At 44.7% G+C, this 18,108-nt stretch overlaps 3 protein-coding genes across 28 annotated transcripts in view; 1 reads left to right on the forward strand and 2 right to left on the reverse strand.

Moving 5' to 3' along the window:
- Positions 1–3,145, reverse strand: part of LOC142160103 (uncharacterized) — a 212,450-nt gene extending 209,305 nt beyond the window's left edge. Inside the window, exons 1-2 of the mRNA XM_075215053.1 lie at positions 3,104–3,145; positions 35–96 (exon numbers count right to left, since the gene is read on the reverse strand). The gene's annotated coding sequence lies outside the window, so the exon portion shown is untranslated. The remainder of the gene's footprint in view (positions 1–34; positions 97–3,103) is intronic.
- Positions 1–18,108, forward strand: part of LOC142160072 (uncharacterized) — a 1,559,230-nt gene that overhangs the window by 1,323,913 nt on the left and 217,209 nt on the right. For 19 of the 20 annotated variants that reach the window (XM_075214958.1, XM_075214960.1, XM_075214959.1 and 16 more), the window contains 4 exons: positions 7,596–7,693; positions 7,849–7,960; positions 13,674–13,771; positions 13,932–14,043. In XM_075214958.1, the coding sequence (XP_075071059.1) occupies positions 7,596–7,693; positions 7,849–7,960; positions 13,674–13,771; positions 13,932–14,043 (420 nt within the window). The remainder of the gene's footprint in view (positions 1–7,595; positions 7,694–7,848; positions 7,961–13,673; positions 13,772–13,931; positions 14,044–18,108) is intronic. The other variant, XM_075214971.1, reaches the window with a different exon arrangement.
- LOC142160107 (uncharacterized) overlaps positions 1–18,108 on the reverse strand; it is a 208,708-nt gene that overhangs the window by 13,650 nt on the left and 176,950 nt on the right. The window lies entirely within an intron of this gene.

Raw genomic sequence — 18,108 nt, forward strand, 5'->3', positions numbered from 1 at the left:
CATTATATAATAAAATGGTGTTGTTCTCACCTACCTGTTATTGCAGCTTTCACAGCCTGGTGCTGGATTCTTGTCTGGATCCTGGAATGTTGGGACCTGTTTGGTAAATGTATAGGTACATGAAATATGGAGAATAATTAGTGACCACAGTACACAACACAGATCACGCAGTATACAATTATGTAACCAGCAACATTTGTGTGATACAAATAATCACAGATACCTATATGTTTGGAAATGGTCAGATAATAAAACAGAATTGTAAGTGTATAAGAGAAATAGCTGCCTCTAGGGGCTCTGCAACCCCATACAAAGATAAACGCACAATAAATATTAAGAGGCGCTCAAAAACCTTTAAACATAAATTCAATAATGAGAGAAAATTACATAACTCCAAACTAATTTATTCATAAAGTAACAATATGGGGGAGATTCAATTGTCGGCGATGTGGCACGCAGACATTGCGCTGCGTACAATGCTGGTAATTACAGATAAAATCTCCGCTGCGAGGTGTCCTGTGGACGTTCCTGAGACACCTAACGTCTAATATAATCTCCACCTATGTCTCACAATACAAAAAATTCTAATTCTAACACCATGAGCAATCTGCGGTTCTATTTATGTTTCCATAATATATATATATATATATATATATATATATATATATATATATATATATATATATATATATGTTAGTGTATATATATATACACACACACGTTTAAGGACTTTTGAGCATCTCTTAATTTTTAGCCTGCAGTATATAAGACACAGATTAAATAAAAACATAACATTTAACACACCAACCCCACAGGAACATTATGCCACCGCCCCCAGGTAGGCTGGGGCCCCGGTAACTTGTACCCCCCTCCTCTTGGCGCCCCTGGCTACATCCACATGTAGACTGCCAATATACAAAGTAGTTTAGGAATATACTCTAGTTCTCTGTAAGGACTGGAGACACAGGGGTATATTTACTAAACTGCGGGTTTGAAAAAGTGGAGATGTTGCCTACAGCAACCAATCAGATTCTAGCTGTCATTTTGTAGAATGTACTAAAAATGAGAGCTAGAATCTGTAGGCAACATATAAAGGTAAACGCACAATTAAAAATAAGAGGCGCTCAAAAACCCTCCGCTAGGCATAGCCTCCCCTCATGCCATAAGAAAAGATTTTTTCAAAGACGTGTAAGACCGACCCATTCCACCGCACCTACAGCCCGTCTTGTTCTCTGATTCAGCAGTGGAAACACTGATGACATAAAGCAGCTCCACAGAGATAGCAGACGACAGATCAGATTCAGGTTACCCAATGAAGATAGCATTTGTCATGCTTCTAGCTTTAGTCTTATAACTTGGGTCAGTCTTTATCCTCCAAGCGCTCCCTTCATAAGTTCAGCTCCTCCCTGCTATACTTGGGGACAGTCTCCTTCCCTTCTCATCACACAGGGACATTGTGCTGATGAATTAGAAGTCCCAAAGACTTCTAGTAATTATAAATACATCCGCAGCTCCTAACAGGTGTCATCATTAAAAAGAAAAGATGTTATTTTACCTGTTATCTAATATTTATTTTCCTGTCCATTAATTAGCAAGTTCATATTTGTTTAAGCAACTGTTATAAGCACAGGACACTGTAGTCTGCTCTACCAGTATTATAAAACCAAGACACCAGAGACTGCTCCACCTGTACAATAATAACAGGACACCAGAGACTGCTCCACCTGTACAATAATAACAGGACACCAGAGACTGCTCCACCTGTACTATAATAACAGGACACCAGAGCCTGCTCCACCTGTACTATAATAATAGGACACCAGAGTCTGCTCCAACTGTACTATAATAACAGACACCAGAGACTGCTCCACCTGTACTATAATAACAGGACACCAGAGACTGCTCCACCTGTACTATAATAACAGACACCAGTCTGCTCCACCTGTACTGTAATAACAGGACACCAGAGACTGCTCCACCTGTACTATAATAACAGGAAACCAGAGCCTGCTCCACCTGTACTATAATAACAGGGCACCAGAGTCTGCTCCACCTGTACTATAATAACAGGGCACCAGAGCCTGCTCCACCTGTACTATAATAATAGGACACCAGAGTCTGCTCCAACTGTACTATAATAACAGACACCAGAGACTGCTCCACCTGTACTATAATAACAGGACACCAGAGACTGCTCCACCTGTACTATAATAACAGACACCAGTCTGCTCCACCTGTACTGTAATAACAGGACACCAGAGACTGCTCCACCTGTACTATAATAACAGGAAACCAGAGCCTGCTCCACCTGTACTATAATAACAGGGCACCAGAGTCTGCTCCACCTGTACTATAATAACAGGGCACCAGAGACTGCTCCACCTGTACTATAATAACAGGACACCAGAGTCTGCTCCATCTGTACTATAATAACAGGACACCAGAGTCTGCTCCACTTGTACTATAATAACAGGACACCAGAGCCTGCTCTACCTGTACTATAATAACAGGACACCAGAGTCTGCTCCACTTGTACTATAATAACAGGACACCAGAGCCTGCTCTACCTGTACTATAATAACAGGACACCAGAGACTGCTCCACCTGTACTATAATAACAGGACACCTGAGTCTGCTCCACCTGTACTATAATAACAGGGCACCAGAGACTGCTCCACCTGTACTATAATAACAGGACACCAGAGACTGCTCCACCTGTACTATAATAACAGGACACCAGAGTCTGCTCCACTTGTACTATAATAACAGGACACCAGAGCCTGCTCTACCTGTACTATAATAACAGGACACCAGAGACTGCTCCACCTGTACTATAATAACAGGACACCTGAGTCTGCTCCACCTGTACTATAATAACAGGACACCAGAGTCTGCTCCACCTGTACTATAATAACAGGACACCAGAGCCTGCTCCACCTGTACTATAATAACAGGACACCAGAGTCTGCTCCAACTGTACTATAATAACAGACACCAGAGACTGCTCCACCTGTACTATAATAACAGGACACCAGAGTCTGCTCCACCTGTACTATAATAACAGGACACCAGAGTCTGCTCCATCTGTATAATATATAATCACCTGCAGCCACTGCTGCCTCCTTAAAGGGACGCCCGGAAGTTGTTGTCGAAGAAATCTCACTTCCTGTCTGTGAAACCGTAACTCTAGTGAAACGCAGAACCCGGAAGTCTGGTGGAACGCACAATCAGGAAGTCAGGTGGCCCGCACAGACCGGAAGTCGGCGTGTAACATCTTCCGGGTGAGAGGAGGCAGTGGCTGGCAGGGGTAAGTACATAGATATATAATGATACACATATAACACAGATACAGGATGATGAAGGTGTTAGGTCAGATGTATGAGGATGTGGAGCAGGAATTAGGAGGCTGCACCCACCTCATAGTCTCCTATCTCCCCCCTCAGCCCCATCATATCAGTGTATGTCTGCCCACAGCATCCTAATGCCCACCTCATGCCCTCATAGTGCCCACTGCCCAGCCTGCTGATGCCCACCTTATATCCTCTGTATACACCTCATAGCCAGGTCATGTCCACCTTATATCCTCTGTATACACATCATAGCCAGGTCATGTCCACCTTATATCCTCTGTATACACATCATAGCCAGGTCATGCCCACCTTATATCCTCTGTATACACATCATAGCCAGGTCATGTCCACCTTATATCCTCTGTATACACATCATAGCCAGGTCATGTCCACCTTATATCCTCTGTATACACATCATAGCCAGGTCATGTCCACCTTATATCCTCTGTATACACATCATACCCAGGTCATGTCCACCTTATATCCTCTGTATACACATCATACCCAGGTCATGCCCACCTTATATCCTCTGTATACACATCATAGCCAGGTCATGTCCACCTTATATCCTCTGTATACACATCATAGCCACGTCATGTCCACCTTATATCCTCTGTACATACATCATACCCAGGTCATGTCCACCTTATATCCTCTGTATACACATCATAGCCAGGTCATGTCCACCTTATATCCTCTGTATACACATCATACCCAGGTCATGCCCATCTTATATCCTCTGTATACACATCATAGCCACGTCATGTCCACCTTATATCCTCTGTATACACATCATAGCCAGGTCATGTCCACCTTATATCCTCTGTATACACATCATACCCAGGTCATGCCCATCTTATATCCTCTGTATACACATCATAGCCAGGTCATGTCCACCTTATATCCTCTGTATATACATCATACCCAGGTCATGTCCACCTTATATCCTCTGTATACACATCATAGCCAGGTCATGCCCACCTTATATCCTCTGTATACACATCATAGCCAGGTCATGTCCACCTTATATCCTCTGTACACATCATAGCCAGGTCATGTCCACCTTATATCCTCTGTATACACATCATAGCCTGCTGATGCCCCCCTTATATCCTCTGTATACACCTCATAGCCAGGTCATGTCCACCTTATATCCTCTGTATACACATCATAGCCTGCTGATGCCCCCCTTATATCCTCTGTATACACCTCATAGCCAGGTCATGTCCACCTTATATCCTCTGTATACACATCATACCCAGGTCATGTCCACCTTATATCCTCTGTATACACATCATAGCCAGGTCATGTCCACCTTATATCCTCTGTATACACATCATAGCCAGGTCATGTCCACCTTATATCCTCTGTATACACCTCATAGCCAGGTCATGCCCACCTTATATCCTCTGTATACACATCATAGCCAGGTCATGTCCACCTTATATCCTCTGTATACACCTCATAGCCACGTCATGTCCACCTTATATCCTCTGTATACACATCATAGCCAGGTCATGTCCACCTTATATCCTCTGTATACACATCATAGCCAGGTCATGTCCACCTTATATCCTCTGTATACACATCATACCCAGGTCATGTCCACCTTATATCCTCTATACACATCATACCCAGGTCATGTCCACCTTATATCCTCTGTATACACATCATAGCCACGTCATGTCCACCTTATATCATCTGTATACACATCATAGCCAGGTCATGTCCACCTTATATCCTCTGTATACACATCATAGCCAGGTCATGCCCACCTTATATCCTCTGTATACACCTCATAGCCAGGTCATGTCCACCTTATATCCTCTGTATACACATCATAGCCAGGTCATGCCCACCTTATATCCTCTGTATACACCTTATAGCCAGATCATGTCCACCTTATATCCTCTGTATACACATCATAGCCAGGTCATGCCCCCCTTATATCCTCTGTATACACATCATAGCCAGGTCATGCCCCCCTTATATCCTCTGTACACACATCATAGCCAGGTCATGCCCACCTTATATCCTCTGTATACACATCATAGCCAGGTCATGTCCACCTTATATCCTCTGTATACACATCATAGCCAGGTCATGCCCACCTTATATCCTCTGTATACACATCATAGCCAGGTCATGTCCACCGTATATCCTCTGTATATACATCATAGCCACGTCATGCCCACCTTATATCCTCTGTATACACCTTATAGCCAGATCATGTCCACCTTATATCCTCTGTATACACATCATAGCCAGGTCATGCCCCCCTTATATCCTCTATACACATCATAGCCACGTCATGGCCACCTTATATCCTCTGTATACACCTTATAGCCAGATCATGTCCACCTTATATCCTCTGTATACAAATCATAGCCAGGTCATGTCCACCTTATAACCTCTGTATACACATCATAGCCAGGTCATGTCCACCTTATATCCTCTGTATACACATCATAGCCAGGTCATGTCCACCTTATATCCTCTGTATACACATCATAGCCACGTCATGTCCACCTTATATCCTCTGTATACACATCATAGCCAGGTCATGCCCACCTTATATCCTCTGTATACACATCATAGCCAGGTCATGTCCACCTTATATCCTCTGTATACACATCATAGCCAGGTCATGCCCACCTTATATCCTCTGTATACACATCATAGCCACGTCATGTCCACCTTATATCCTCTGTATACACATCATACCCAGGTCATGTCCACCTTATATCCTCTGTATACACCTCATAGCCAGGTCATGTCCACCTTATATCCTCTGTATACACATCATAGCCAGGTCATGTCCACCTTATATCCTCTGTATACACCTCATAGCCAGGTCATGTCCACCTTATATCCTCTGTATACACATCATAGCCAGGTCATGTCCACCTTATATCCTCTGTATACACATCATAGCCAGGTCATGTCCACTTATATCCTCTGTACACATCATAGCCAGGTCATGTCCACCTTATATCCTCTGTATACACATCATACCCAGGTCATGTCCACCTTATATCCTCTGTATACACATCATAGCCACGTCATGTCCACCTTATATCCTCTGTATACACATCATACCCAGGTCATGTCCACCTTATATCCTCTGTATACACCTCATAGCCAGGTCATGTCCACCTTATATCCTCTGTATACACATCATAGCCAGGTCATGTCCACCTTATAGCCTCTGTATACACCTCATAGCCACGTCATGCCCATCTTATGTCCTCTGTATACACTTCATAGCCAGGTCATGCCCACTTATAGCCTCATAATACTTACCTTACAGCTTATAATTCCTTTAGACATAATGAACAAGTTTTGTTTATTTTATTGGGGTGTATTATGTTACATGTCTATTAATGTTTTATATTTATTGCTGTACAATCTTATTGTGAGAGGTTCTACTTACTTTCACTGTCCTGCCATCTTCCGGGTCCCCGTCGCTATGAGTCCCCTATTTTTTTCCAGCCCCCACCAATACGTCATTTATCTGTTTGATCTGTTCAAACCCAATGATACACCAATGTGTGCCGGCTGTAGACAGAGGACTCAGAACAGGGGGCCCTGAAGATGGCCTGAGCTGCGGGAGAGGTAAATGCTATACAGGGTCTACAGGAAATGTTTATAAGAATAAGTGTTGTGTTTGTAAAATATTTACTATATTCTGCACAATTAACACTTAGACAATAACTCCAAATTGGTTGAATGCCATTTAACTTTTTATTGATGTCTCCCACAATACACAGGATTACATAGTAGTGACTGAGACATCTAGCGAGTGTGAGACAGGAGGATTGAGCAGGACCCAGAGCCCCATCACGGTGCCTCCACCTCACTCACTGATACATGAGACAGACAATGACCAGAGGATTCTAGAACTCACCAACAAGATCATTCAGCTGCTGACTGGAGAGGTGACTGCTGGGAATGGGACATTATACAGTAACACCAGGGGATGTGTCTGGGTGATGACCATTGTGTGTGTCAGGTTCCTATAAGGTGTCAGGATGTCACTGTCTATTTCTCCATGCAGGGGGAGTATTTAGAAGGACACAAGGGTCTGTACAAGGACGTGATGATGGAGAATCACCAGCCCCTCACATCACTGGGTAAGAGGACACTTTATTTACAGGGGAGAGAGCTGTTATGAGGCCACCTAGATACACATCATCTGATAATCACATATAAACAATGTATTCAGTCACTGTGTGTCTCCTACAGATGGATCCAGTAACAGAAATACCCCAGAGAGATGTCCTCGTCCTCTTTATTCACAGGATTGTACAGAGGAAAATCACAGTGTCCCACAGGAGTATCAGGTAGATGGGATTTAGGGTCTCACCAAATACCAAAGTGACTTTTCACTATATGATCTATAGAGAAGCTTTTTGGGTCTTAAATACCAATATTATACTGTTTAATTTGAATTAATAAAACCAGGCATTAATTATGTGTTATTCTTTTGGTTATTTAGGGTGAAGATCTGACTGATATTAAGGTTGAAGTTATAGAGGGAGAAGAAGAGACGTATGTGAGGGGTGATCAGCAGTGTAAGGAGGAGGAAATCCCTACAGATATCAGCACAGGTCAGTAATAACCACTTATTACAGAAAAGAGTCATATATTCTCCTTGTTCAGTCACTACAACAATCTCTTATTCTACACCCTCCTCTGTCAGTACAAACTAATGTATCTGCCCAGTGTGTTACCAGCCCATCATCATCATCATCATCATCATTTATTTATATAGCGCCACTAATTCCGCAGCGCTGTACAGAGAACTCATTCACATCAGTCCCTGCCCCATTGGAGCTTACAGTCTAAATTCCCTACTATAGACACACACTCACACACAGAGACAGACAGACAGAGAGGGAGAGACTAGGGTCAATTTTTTTTGATTGCAGCCAATTACCCTACCAGTATGTTTTTGGAGTGTGGGAGGAAACCGGAGCACCCGGAGGAAACCCACGCAAACACAGGGAGAACATACAAACTCCACACAGATAAGGCCATGGTCGGGAATCGAACTCATGACCCCAGTGCTGTGAGGCAGACGTGCTAACCACTAGGCCACTGTGCTGCCCAGAGATCTGACCAGTCTCCTCCCCACACACTCTGGTGATTCTCATACATCAGGAGCCATCAGCCCCTATTAGACTCCTGCTCTCCTCCTCACATCATATCATTGTGCTACCAGCCCAGAGATCCGACCAGTCTCCTCCTCACACTCTCTGGTGATTCTCATACATCAGGAGCCATCAGCCCCTATTAGACTCCTGCTCTCCTTCTCACATCATATCATTGTGCTACCAGCCCAGAGATCTGACCAGTCTCCTCCCCACACTCTCTGGTGATTCTCATACATCAGGAGCCATCAGCCCCTATTAGACTCCTGCTCTCCTCCTCACATCATATCATTGTGCTACCAGCCCAGAGATCTGACCAGTCTCCTCCTCACACTCTGGTGATTCTCATACATCAGGAGCCATCAGCCCCTATTAGACTCCTGCTCTCCTCCTCACATCATATCATTGTGTTACCAGCCCAGAGATCTGACCAGTCTCCTCCCCACACTCTGGTGATTCTCATACATCAGGAGCCATCAGTCCCTATTAGACTTCTGCTCTCCTCCTCACATCATATCATTGTGCTACCAGCCCAGAGATCTGACCAGTCTCCTCCTCACACTCTCTGGTGATTCTCATACATCAGGAGCCATCAGCCCCTATTAGACTCCTGCTCTCCTCCTCACATCATATCATTGTGCTACCAGCCCAGAGATCCGACCAGTCTCCTCCTCACACTCTCTGGTGATTCTCATACATCAGGAGCCATCAGCCCCTATTAGACTCCTGCTCTCCTTCTCACATCATATCATTGTGCTACCAGCCCAGAGATCTGACCAGTCTCCTCCTCACACTCTGGTGATTCTCATACATCAGGAGCCATCAGCCCCTATTAGACTCCTGCTCTCCTCCTCACATCATATCATTGTGCTACCAGCCCAGAGATCCGACCAGTCTCCTCCTCACACTCTCTGGTGATTCTCATACATCAGGAGCCATCAGCCCCTATTAGACTCCTGCTCTCCTCCTCACATCATATCATTGTGCTACCAGCCCAGAGATCTGACCAGTCTCCTCCCCACACTCTCTGGTGATTCTCATACATCAGGAGCCATCAGCCCCTATTAGACTCCTGCTCTCCTCCTCACATCATATCATTGTGCTACCAGCCCAGAGATCTGACCAGTCTCCTCCTCACACTCTCTGGTGATTCTCATACATCAGGAGCCATCAGCCCCTATTAGTCTCCTGCTCTCCTCCTCACATCATATCATTGTGCTACCAGCCCAGAGATCTGACCAGTCTCCTCCCCACACTCTCTTGTGATTCTCATACATCAGGAGCCATCAGCCCCTATTAGACTCCTGCTCTCCTCCTCACATCATATCATTGTGCTACCAGCCCAGAGATCTGACCAGTCTCCTCCTCACACTCTGGTGATTCTCATACATCAGGAGCCATCAGCCCCTATTAGACTCCTGCTCTCCTCCTCACATCATATCATTGTGTTACCAGCCCAGAGATCTGACCAGTCTCCTCCTCACACTCTGGTGATTCTCATACATCAGGAGCCATCAGCCCCTATTAGACTCCTGCTCTCCTCCTCACATCATATCATTGTGTTACCAGCCCAGAGATCTGACCAGTCTCCTCCCCACACTCTGGTGATTCTCATACATCAGGAGCCATCAGCCCCTATTAGACTCCTGCTCTCCTCCTCACATCATATCATTGTGCTACCAGACCAGAGATCTGACCAGTCTCCTCCTCACACTCTGGTGATTCTCATACATCAGGAGCCATCAGCCCCTATTAGACTCCTGCTCTCCTCCTCACATCATATCATTGTGCTACCAGCCCAGAGATCTGACCAGTCTCCTCCTCACACTCTGGTGATTCTCATACATCAGGAGCCATCAGCCCCTATTAGACTCCTGCTCTCCTCCTCACATCATATCATTGTGTTACCAGCCCAGAGATCTGACCAGTCTCCTCCCCACACTCTGGTGATTCTCATACATCAGGAGCCATCAGCCCCTATTAGACTCCTGCTCTCCTCCTCACATCATATCATTGTGCTACCAGCCCAGAGATCTGACCAGTCTCCTCCCCACACTCTGGTGATTCTCATACATCAGGAGCTATAATGCAGAGTCAGTATTGTCCTTGCAAAAGACTCCAATCGGTGAGGTGAAGCCCCCTTTTATTCCTGGTCTGGCTCCGCTTTGGTGTGGATTCAGCAGGGTGGTTTCTAGAGAGTGCTTACCCACAGAGCTCTGGTATGTGTGAGTGGTCACAGTGTTACACTTTACCAGACAAAAGAACACAATCGCCCTTATACATGGGAATATTGAGCCACTCATATGTTTCACCTGTCAGTGTATTCGTGTGAATTCATGCTCTGAACAGAACCGCACTTCCTGCACTCTATGGCCAACCGCTAGTTCCACAAAATTCTTCTCCAGCAATTGGCGCTAGCAGTCTGAGTGCCTCTGGTCGGCCGGGTACCCTGATTACATTAAATTTCAGTAGCTTCTTTTAGTGGCTACAGAATCCACCTGGTGACCATTAAGAACTGTGTGTAATAAATCATTTAAATGATAATGTACAACGTGCACAGGACATACATATTCCCAGTTACAAGTACTAATGAGAAGGGATAAAACGTGGGATTAACCTTTATTTTCATGTAGCCGGCACCCTGGCTCTCACTGCAGGGCTTCCAAAATCTATGGATCTGCATACGTTGGAACCTTCCTAATGACCCTCTTTAACTCCCTGTAAAATCAGATGTCCACCATAAAGACTGAGATTGACTTATCCCACAACTTGCTTCAGGTTAGGAGACATAATTACCTGAATCGTGTTATATTGAGCATCTTCTTGTGCTGCCAATGACACTATCATGAGCCTGGTGAGATGGGGCTCAGTCAGTGTTGACGTTGGTAAAATCTTCAGCTTTTTCCACCATACGATAATGCAATGAAGAGCTATTTGGCCATTAAGAAAAGTGGTCTGATACAATGAAGGTATCTAACCCTGGGGGTTCCCATTTCATCTCCTGGCCTGCAGAGGTTGTGTTAGTTATTCTGAAACCACCAGTGGACCTCCCTTAATTACAGCTGCCCTTAATGTTACCAGATAGGTGACACTGCTGTATCTCGTGCCATTACTACAGTGGGAGTAATGGTACAAAGTGAGGACAACTACTTGCAGATACAAGGAGGCGACCTTCCTGAAGGAGCCAATGAAGATCTAATTAGTAAGTCCTCTGTCCTACTGGTACAACTCGAGGTCACCTTTCAATTTCCCTTCTTCACACATTGATATTACGATCTATCAGACGTATAGTTGTTATTTGTCTACAGTTGTTTCACATTTCAATCTTCTGCAGTTAGATTACCCTAAGCACGCATGGACAAGGTCAGTACTGCAGAGTCATATATGGTTATCTGGTGAGTGTGGCTCAGTGTTTATATGTTATAATCTTCCCACATATAGATTAGTGAGACGTGATTGTGACATCTCCTGTTGTGGTGTAGATTCTGCCCCATCTCACTTCTCAATGTGCCACAATCATAACAAACTGAATATGCCTTTACCTTGACCCATCATTGACAGTTGTCATTTGTTCCTTTTAGAGGAACAATGGTTATCATCTCCAAGGCACTTAGTTTAATCTACATTACCGAATTCAGGCGCTTTCCTACAATATTGCTTTCTACGCATGCGGAAAAGTTCTTTGATCATAGAACAGGATTTCTATGAAGACCCCAAACAACGATGACACAGGCTTCTGTAATGTGATATTCTGTGTTGGTTTGGTCCAGGTAGTTAGTGAAATATTTGGGCACACAGATATCATGTGACCTCTACTAACGTAATACTGTAAGCTGCCTATTTATACTGAGGTCAATCTTCTTATACAGCATCTGCCCACAATCACCTGGTAGGTGTAATGTCATTAAGAGCTCTTCCACAATTTATTATGGCTCCCTATCTGGTTCTCTTCTACTTTCCAATTATTTTCGGAATATATGCTTAAATTAAGCATTTTCTGTTCTCTCCTAAACAAGAAAATATTTTTAATATTAACAAGGTCTGATATTTTTTGTGGTATTAGACCTTTATATATGGTATGTTTTGGAATTCCCCCAGTTAATACCATACAACATTGTATTAGAAAGTGAGAACAAGTTTTGGGGGAACTTTTCCAGATAAACAACGGTGTGAGATGTCCTTAGTGTTACACAATGCCTCCGTCAGTAGTCAGGTGCAGGAGGCCGGGTACAAGCTTCTATCCAGATGGTTCTGTATTCCTGTGTTACTGCACATAGTGTTTCCCTCTGTCCTGTCACACTGCTGGAGATGTGGAGGCCACAGGAATACATTGTTCTATGTCTTTTGGGAATGTCCTAAGATCAGACACTGTTGGTAGACAGTTATTCTCTTCTTTAAAGAGCTCACTGGTGTTGATATTTCCATTGATCCAGCCTGTTTATTGCTCTAACAAACACTTTAATATTGGGACATATAAGAGACTCTCCTTATGTACTTAGTAAATGCAGCATAAGGAGTCATTCCTGCTTTCCCTATCAAGCTGTGGTATTGGGCTGTCCCAGAACTTAATCTCAAGTAGCGATAATTTAACAGGTGTAATTTGGCATAATGGGATACAAGCAAAGAGAACATACGGACCTGAGAGTATCACTCTGGGTACAGTGACCGTTGGGATAGATGATGCACCAATAGGATATTGATATAGCGGGTATGGATGATGGAACAGGACGGATGCAGTACCCAAGTCCATCAAGTACTACTCTTGGCAGTAGAGAGTATAGAGTAATGTGAAAGTAAGTTGTCTGCATGTTATAATTCCAGGGTTTGGCCTTTAGTGCTGCGGCAGTGTGGAGGAGCACAAGTACTGATAGAACCTGACAAAGCAGGAGCAGTAGGAAAAGCAGAAGCATCGGTAACGTAATGTCTAGGCACAGCAGGAATTAGCTTTACGGCCAGATGACAGATCAGCGGAATAGCAACCACAGAGAGAGGAAAGTGGCAGTATATAAAAAGGTGTGCGGAGTAATGAGATGCAGAACAAACGGCAGAGCAGTAATGAACATGCAATAGGTAAACTCTATTCCAGGCAGCAAACAGAATAAACGTCACATACACATCATCTGATAATCACATATAAACAATGTATTCAGTCACTGTGTGTCTTCTACAGATGGATCCAGTAACAGAAATACCCCAGAGAGATGTCCTCGTCCTCATTATTCACTGGATTGTACAGAGGAAAATCACAGTATCCCACAGGAGTATCAGGTAGATGGGATTTAGGGTCTCACCAAATACCAAAGTGACTTTTCACTGTATGATCTGTAGAGAAACTGTGCGTATATCTCTAATACACTGATATTATTCAGTTTAATCTCAGTTAATGACATTAATAAAGTGTTATTTGTTTGTTTTATGGTTTATTTAGGATGAATACCTGACTGATATTAAGGTAGAAGTTATAGAGGGAGAAGAAGAGACGTATGTGAGGGGTGATCAGCAGTGTAAGGAGGAGGAAATCCCTACAGACATCAGCACAGGTCAGTAATAAACACTTATTACAGAAAATAGTCACATATTCTCCTTGTTCAGTCACTACAACAATCTCCTATTCTACACCCTCCTCTGTCAGTACAAACTAATGAGGAAATGTATCTGCCCGGGGAGGGGGGGAGTCAGGAGCCATCAGCACCTATTAGACTCCTGCTCTCCTCCTCACATCATATCATTGTGCTACCAGCCCAGAGATCTGACCAGTCTCCTCCCCACACTCTCTGGTGATTCTCATACATCAGGAGCCATCAGCACCTATTAGACTCCTGCTCTCCTCCTCACATCATATCATTGTTCTACCAGCCCAGAGATCTGACCAGTCTCCTCCCCACACTCTCTGGTGATTCTCATACATCAGGAGCCATCAGCCCCTATTAGACTCCTGCTCTCCTCCTCACATCATATCATTGTGCTACCAGCCCAGAGATCTGACCAGTCTCCTCTCCACACTCTCTGGTGATTCTCATACATCAGGAGCCATCAGCCCCTATTAGACTCCTGCTCTCCTCCTCACATCATATCATTGTGCTACCAGCCCAGAGATCTGACCAGTGTCCTCCTCACACTCTGGTGATTCTCATACATCAGGAGCCATCAGCCCTTATTAGACTCCTGCTCTCCTCCTCACATCATATCATTGTGCTACCAGCCCAGAGATCTGACCAGTCTCCTCCTCACACTCTCTGGTGATTCTCATACATCAGGAGCCATCATCCCCTATTAGACTTCTGCTCTCCTCCTCACATCATATCATTGTGCTACCAGCCCAAAGATCTGACCAGTCTCCTCCTCACACTCTCTGGTGATTCTCATACATCAGGAGCCATCAGCCCCTATTAGACTCCTGCTCTCCTCCTCACATCATATCATTGTACTACCAGCCCAGAGATCTGACCAGTCTCCTCCCCACACTCAGGTGATTCTCATACAACAGGAGCCATCAGTCCCTATTAGACTCCTGCTCTCCTCCTCACATCATATCATTGTGCTACCAGCCTAGAGATCTGACCAGTCTCCTCCTCACACTCTCTGGTGATTCTCATACATCAGGAGCCATCAGCCCTTATTAGACTCCTGCTCTTCTCCTCACATCATATCATTGTACTACCAGCCCAGAGATCTGACCAGTCTCCCCTCACACACTCTGGTGATTTTCATACCTCAGTACAAGGGAAGTTGCCATAGTGATTCCATCACTGATCAATGGGATGAGATCATGTGCGACATTACCCATGATCCTCTCTGTGTACTACTGCATGTGACATTACCCATGATGGTTCCTCTGCACTACCTGTGACATTACCCATTATCTTCCCTGTGTTTGATATTCAATATGTGTATGTGAAGAAACGAGCTTGATATACCCTCAACCAGCCTGTCCCTCGTTTCTCAAATGTGGAGCATTACAACATGTACTTTTTATAGCCCTGTTTTTTGTTCCCCAGCTCACCAGAGTACAACTGCAGTGTCTGATTACATGTGGATAAGGGGACATTGTACCTTTTCATTATATGCTACTCATTGTAAATATGTATATTGTTTATTGTATCTTGTTGATATTCCGGCGAAGCTGTTATTCATTGTTCTTAAAGTGAAGCCAGGTGGGTTATGGGTAAGGATCGGATTCCAGGATACAAGTGAGAGAGCTGTAGCTACATTCATTCTCCCCTCCTTTCTCTATAGGAAGCATGGAACAGCTGGTGATCTTGTGACAATAAGTAGTGTAAAGGGTTAATTCTAAGAGGGACTGAGTGATATCTTAGTTCAGGAGGTGGGGAAGGCCAATTTTTATCCATTGTCTTCAACAGGACTGCCTGAGACGTTCTGTCTGGGAAACCACAGGTGAACCACTGTGAAATGATAGCTCATCTCCACTCCACTTCCAACCAACCAGTTCAGCACTCACCAATGTTTAATAAGGAGTGACCCATGCATTTGACCAGGGAGGGGAAAACACTGTGTAAATTTTACCCTAGATATAAGGAACCACTCCAGGGGGAAAGGTGTTGTGCATTCTGAGGATTGATGGCTGGAAGCTGCAGGGTCGCTGGTTTTCGAGTTGCCGTTCTCTACCAGTGGACTACATCTCCGGTCCGCAAACCCGGTATCCTCACATTTGGTGACAGACAGTGGTGTCACCCAGTCCCATGTCCTCTCTGGGTAGAGCTGCAGGGGAACTGTATTGTGATACATTCCAGGGCTCTTCAAAGCAGTTAGCACAATAAACAAGTTACCACATTATCCTGAGCTTACTCCTAAAGGCTTTATGGTAGATAGTGTCACAAACAGCATTGTGGGCTTTAGGCGAGGGAAGGTACGGCCTAAGTGTCAATTTGGTAAGGGGAGACACACCCCGCCAGTGGAGAAAGGAAGATGGAATGTGTCTCAAGGAGGGGAGATCACAGTAAGGTGGTCCCTAGAAGTAAAATCATCATCAGCTATTTATATAGTGCCACTAATTCCTCAGCGCTGTACAGAGAACTCGCTTACATCAGTCCTTGCTCCATTGGAGCTTACAGTCTAAATTCCCTAACATACATACACGCAGACAGAGAGAGAGAGAGAGAGACTAGGATCAATTTTGATAGCAGCCAATTAACCTACTAGTATGTTTTTAGTGTGTGGGAGGAAACACAGGGAGAACATACAAACTCCATACAGATAAGGCCATGGTCGGGAATCGAACTCATGACCCCAGTGCTGTGAGGCGGAAGTGCTAACCACTAAGCCACCATGCTGCCTGTTATGAGCTCTGAGATGCAGAGAGCAGATCACAGCCCACTGTTGAAAAAGGTCCCAAAGGAAGGGATGAAACAGTCCAGTGCACACAGGGGATAGGATTCCTGGGGTGAAAGACTGTGGCAGTGTCTGCAGGATGAGAATATGGATGTGTTGCACCACCCCACCACAATCAGGGCCAGATTAACCATAGGGCTAACTGGGCTACAGCCCAGGGGCCTATGGCATCCAGGGGGCCCTTGAAAGTGCTCAGCAGCAGTATTGATCGGTCAGGGGCGGGGGCGCCCCCGGCGCGATCAGTGCTGCTGAGCGCTTTCATTGCGGTCCTTCCCCGGTGAGCTGTAGTCTCCTTACTGAAGAGATCTCGTGAGTCTCACTCTCACGAGATCTCCTCAGTAAAGAGCGCACAGCGCACCGGAGAAGGAGGTAAGTGCCGGGGGGTGGCGGGCAGCTAGAATCACAGGGGGGGGGGCCCTCACGGGGGAATGGAGGCCCCCTTAGTCCAGGGCCCTCCATTCCCTTAATCCAGCCCTGACCACAATGCAGCACATTTTGGATTATTGGGAGGAGTACCCAAATATTATTATGTGGAAAGGAGCCCGCCTAAAGGAGAAATTGGAGAACCTGTTGGATGTGTTACTAATGTTGAAAGAGGAAGCAAGTGCCTGAAATTTTAGGTATGAACCAGAATGGGCTGTGTTTACAGATGAAGCTATTTGTACTATGCAAAATCTAACCAAGGGAAAATCCAGTTGCAACAATAATCAGGAGTACCCATATGAAATGTTATTGATAACCAAGATAGAGGAAAGCAAAGACAAAAATGGACTGTTGCAGCACAGGGACGAATCTCCTGCAAATCTACTAGCAGAATCTACTCCATTATCAGATTCTACAGATCCACTAGAGACGATGAGTATGAAAGAGTTGATAGTGGAATGCCAGACCCGGGGTGTACCATACCTGTACTGCATGCACATGGATATCCTCCTACGTCTTTTAAAGGATCAGGAGCTCCAATCAATGCCATTAGTGGCTATAGGAAATCGATGCTAACTTTAGGTCCCCCATTTCACTCTGGGAACAAATGCAATGTTTGCAACAGAGTTTTGAAGAAGCATAGGATGAGATATGGCAACAAGGACTTATTGACACTGAAATGTGGTAGGATCAGTATTATCGAATGAATACTGAAAAGTGGCAACTACATTATCTTTTGTCACATCATAAAAAAGAGGCTGCTCAGTCTGGTAATCAGGGGGAGGACCATTCCAGTGGATTATACACAGCTGCCCAAGCTACTATCTAAGGAG

Source organism: Mixophyes fleayi, chromosome 6, assembly GCF_038048845.1.
Source record: "Mixophyes fleayi isolate aMixFle1 chromosome 6, aMixFle1.hap1, whole genome shotgun sequence".
In the NCBI taxonomy this organism is placed as follows: Eukaryota; Metazoa; Chordata; class Amphibia; order Anura; family Limnodynastidae; genus Mixophyes; species Mixophyes fleayi.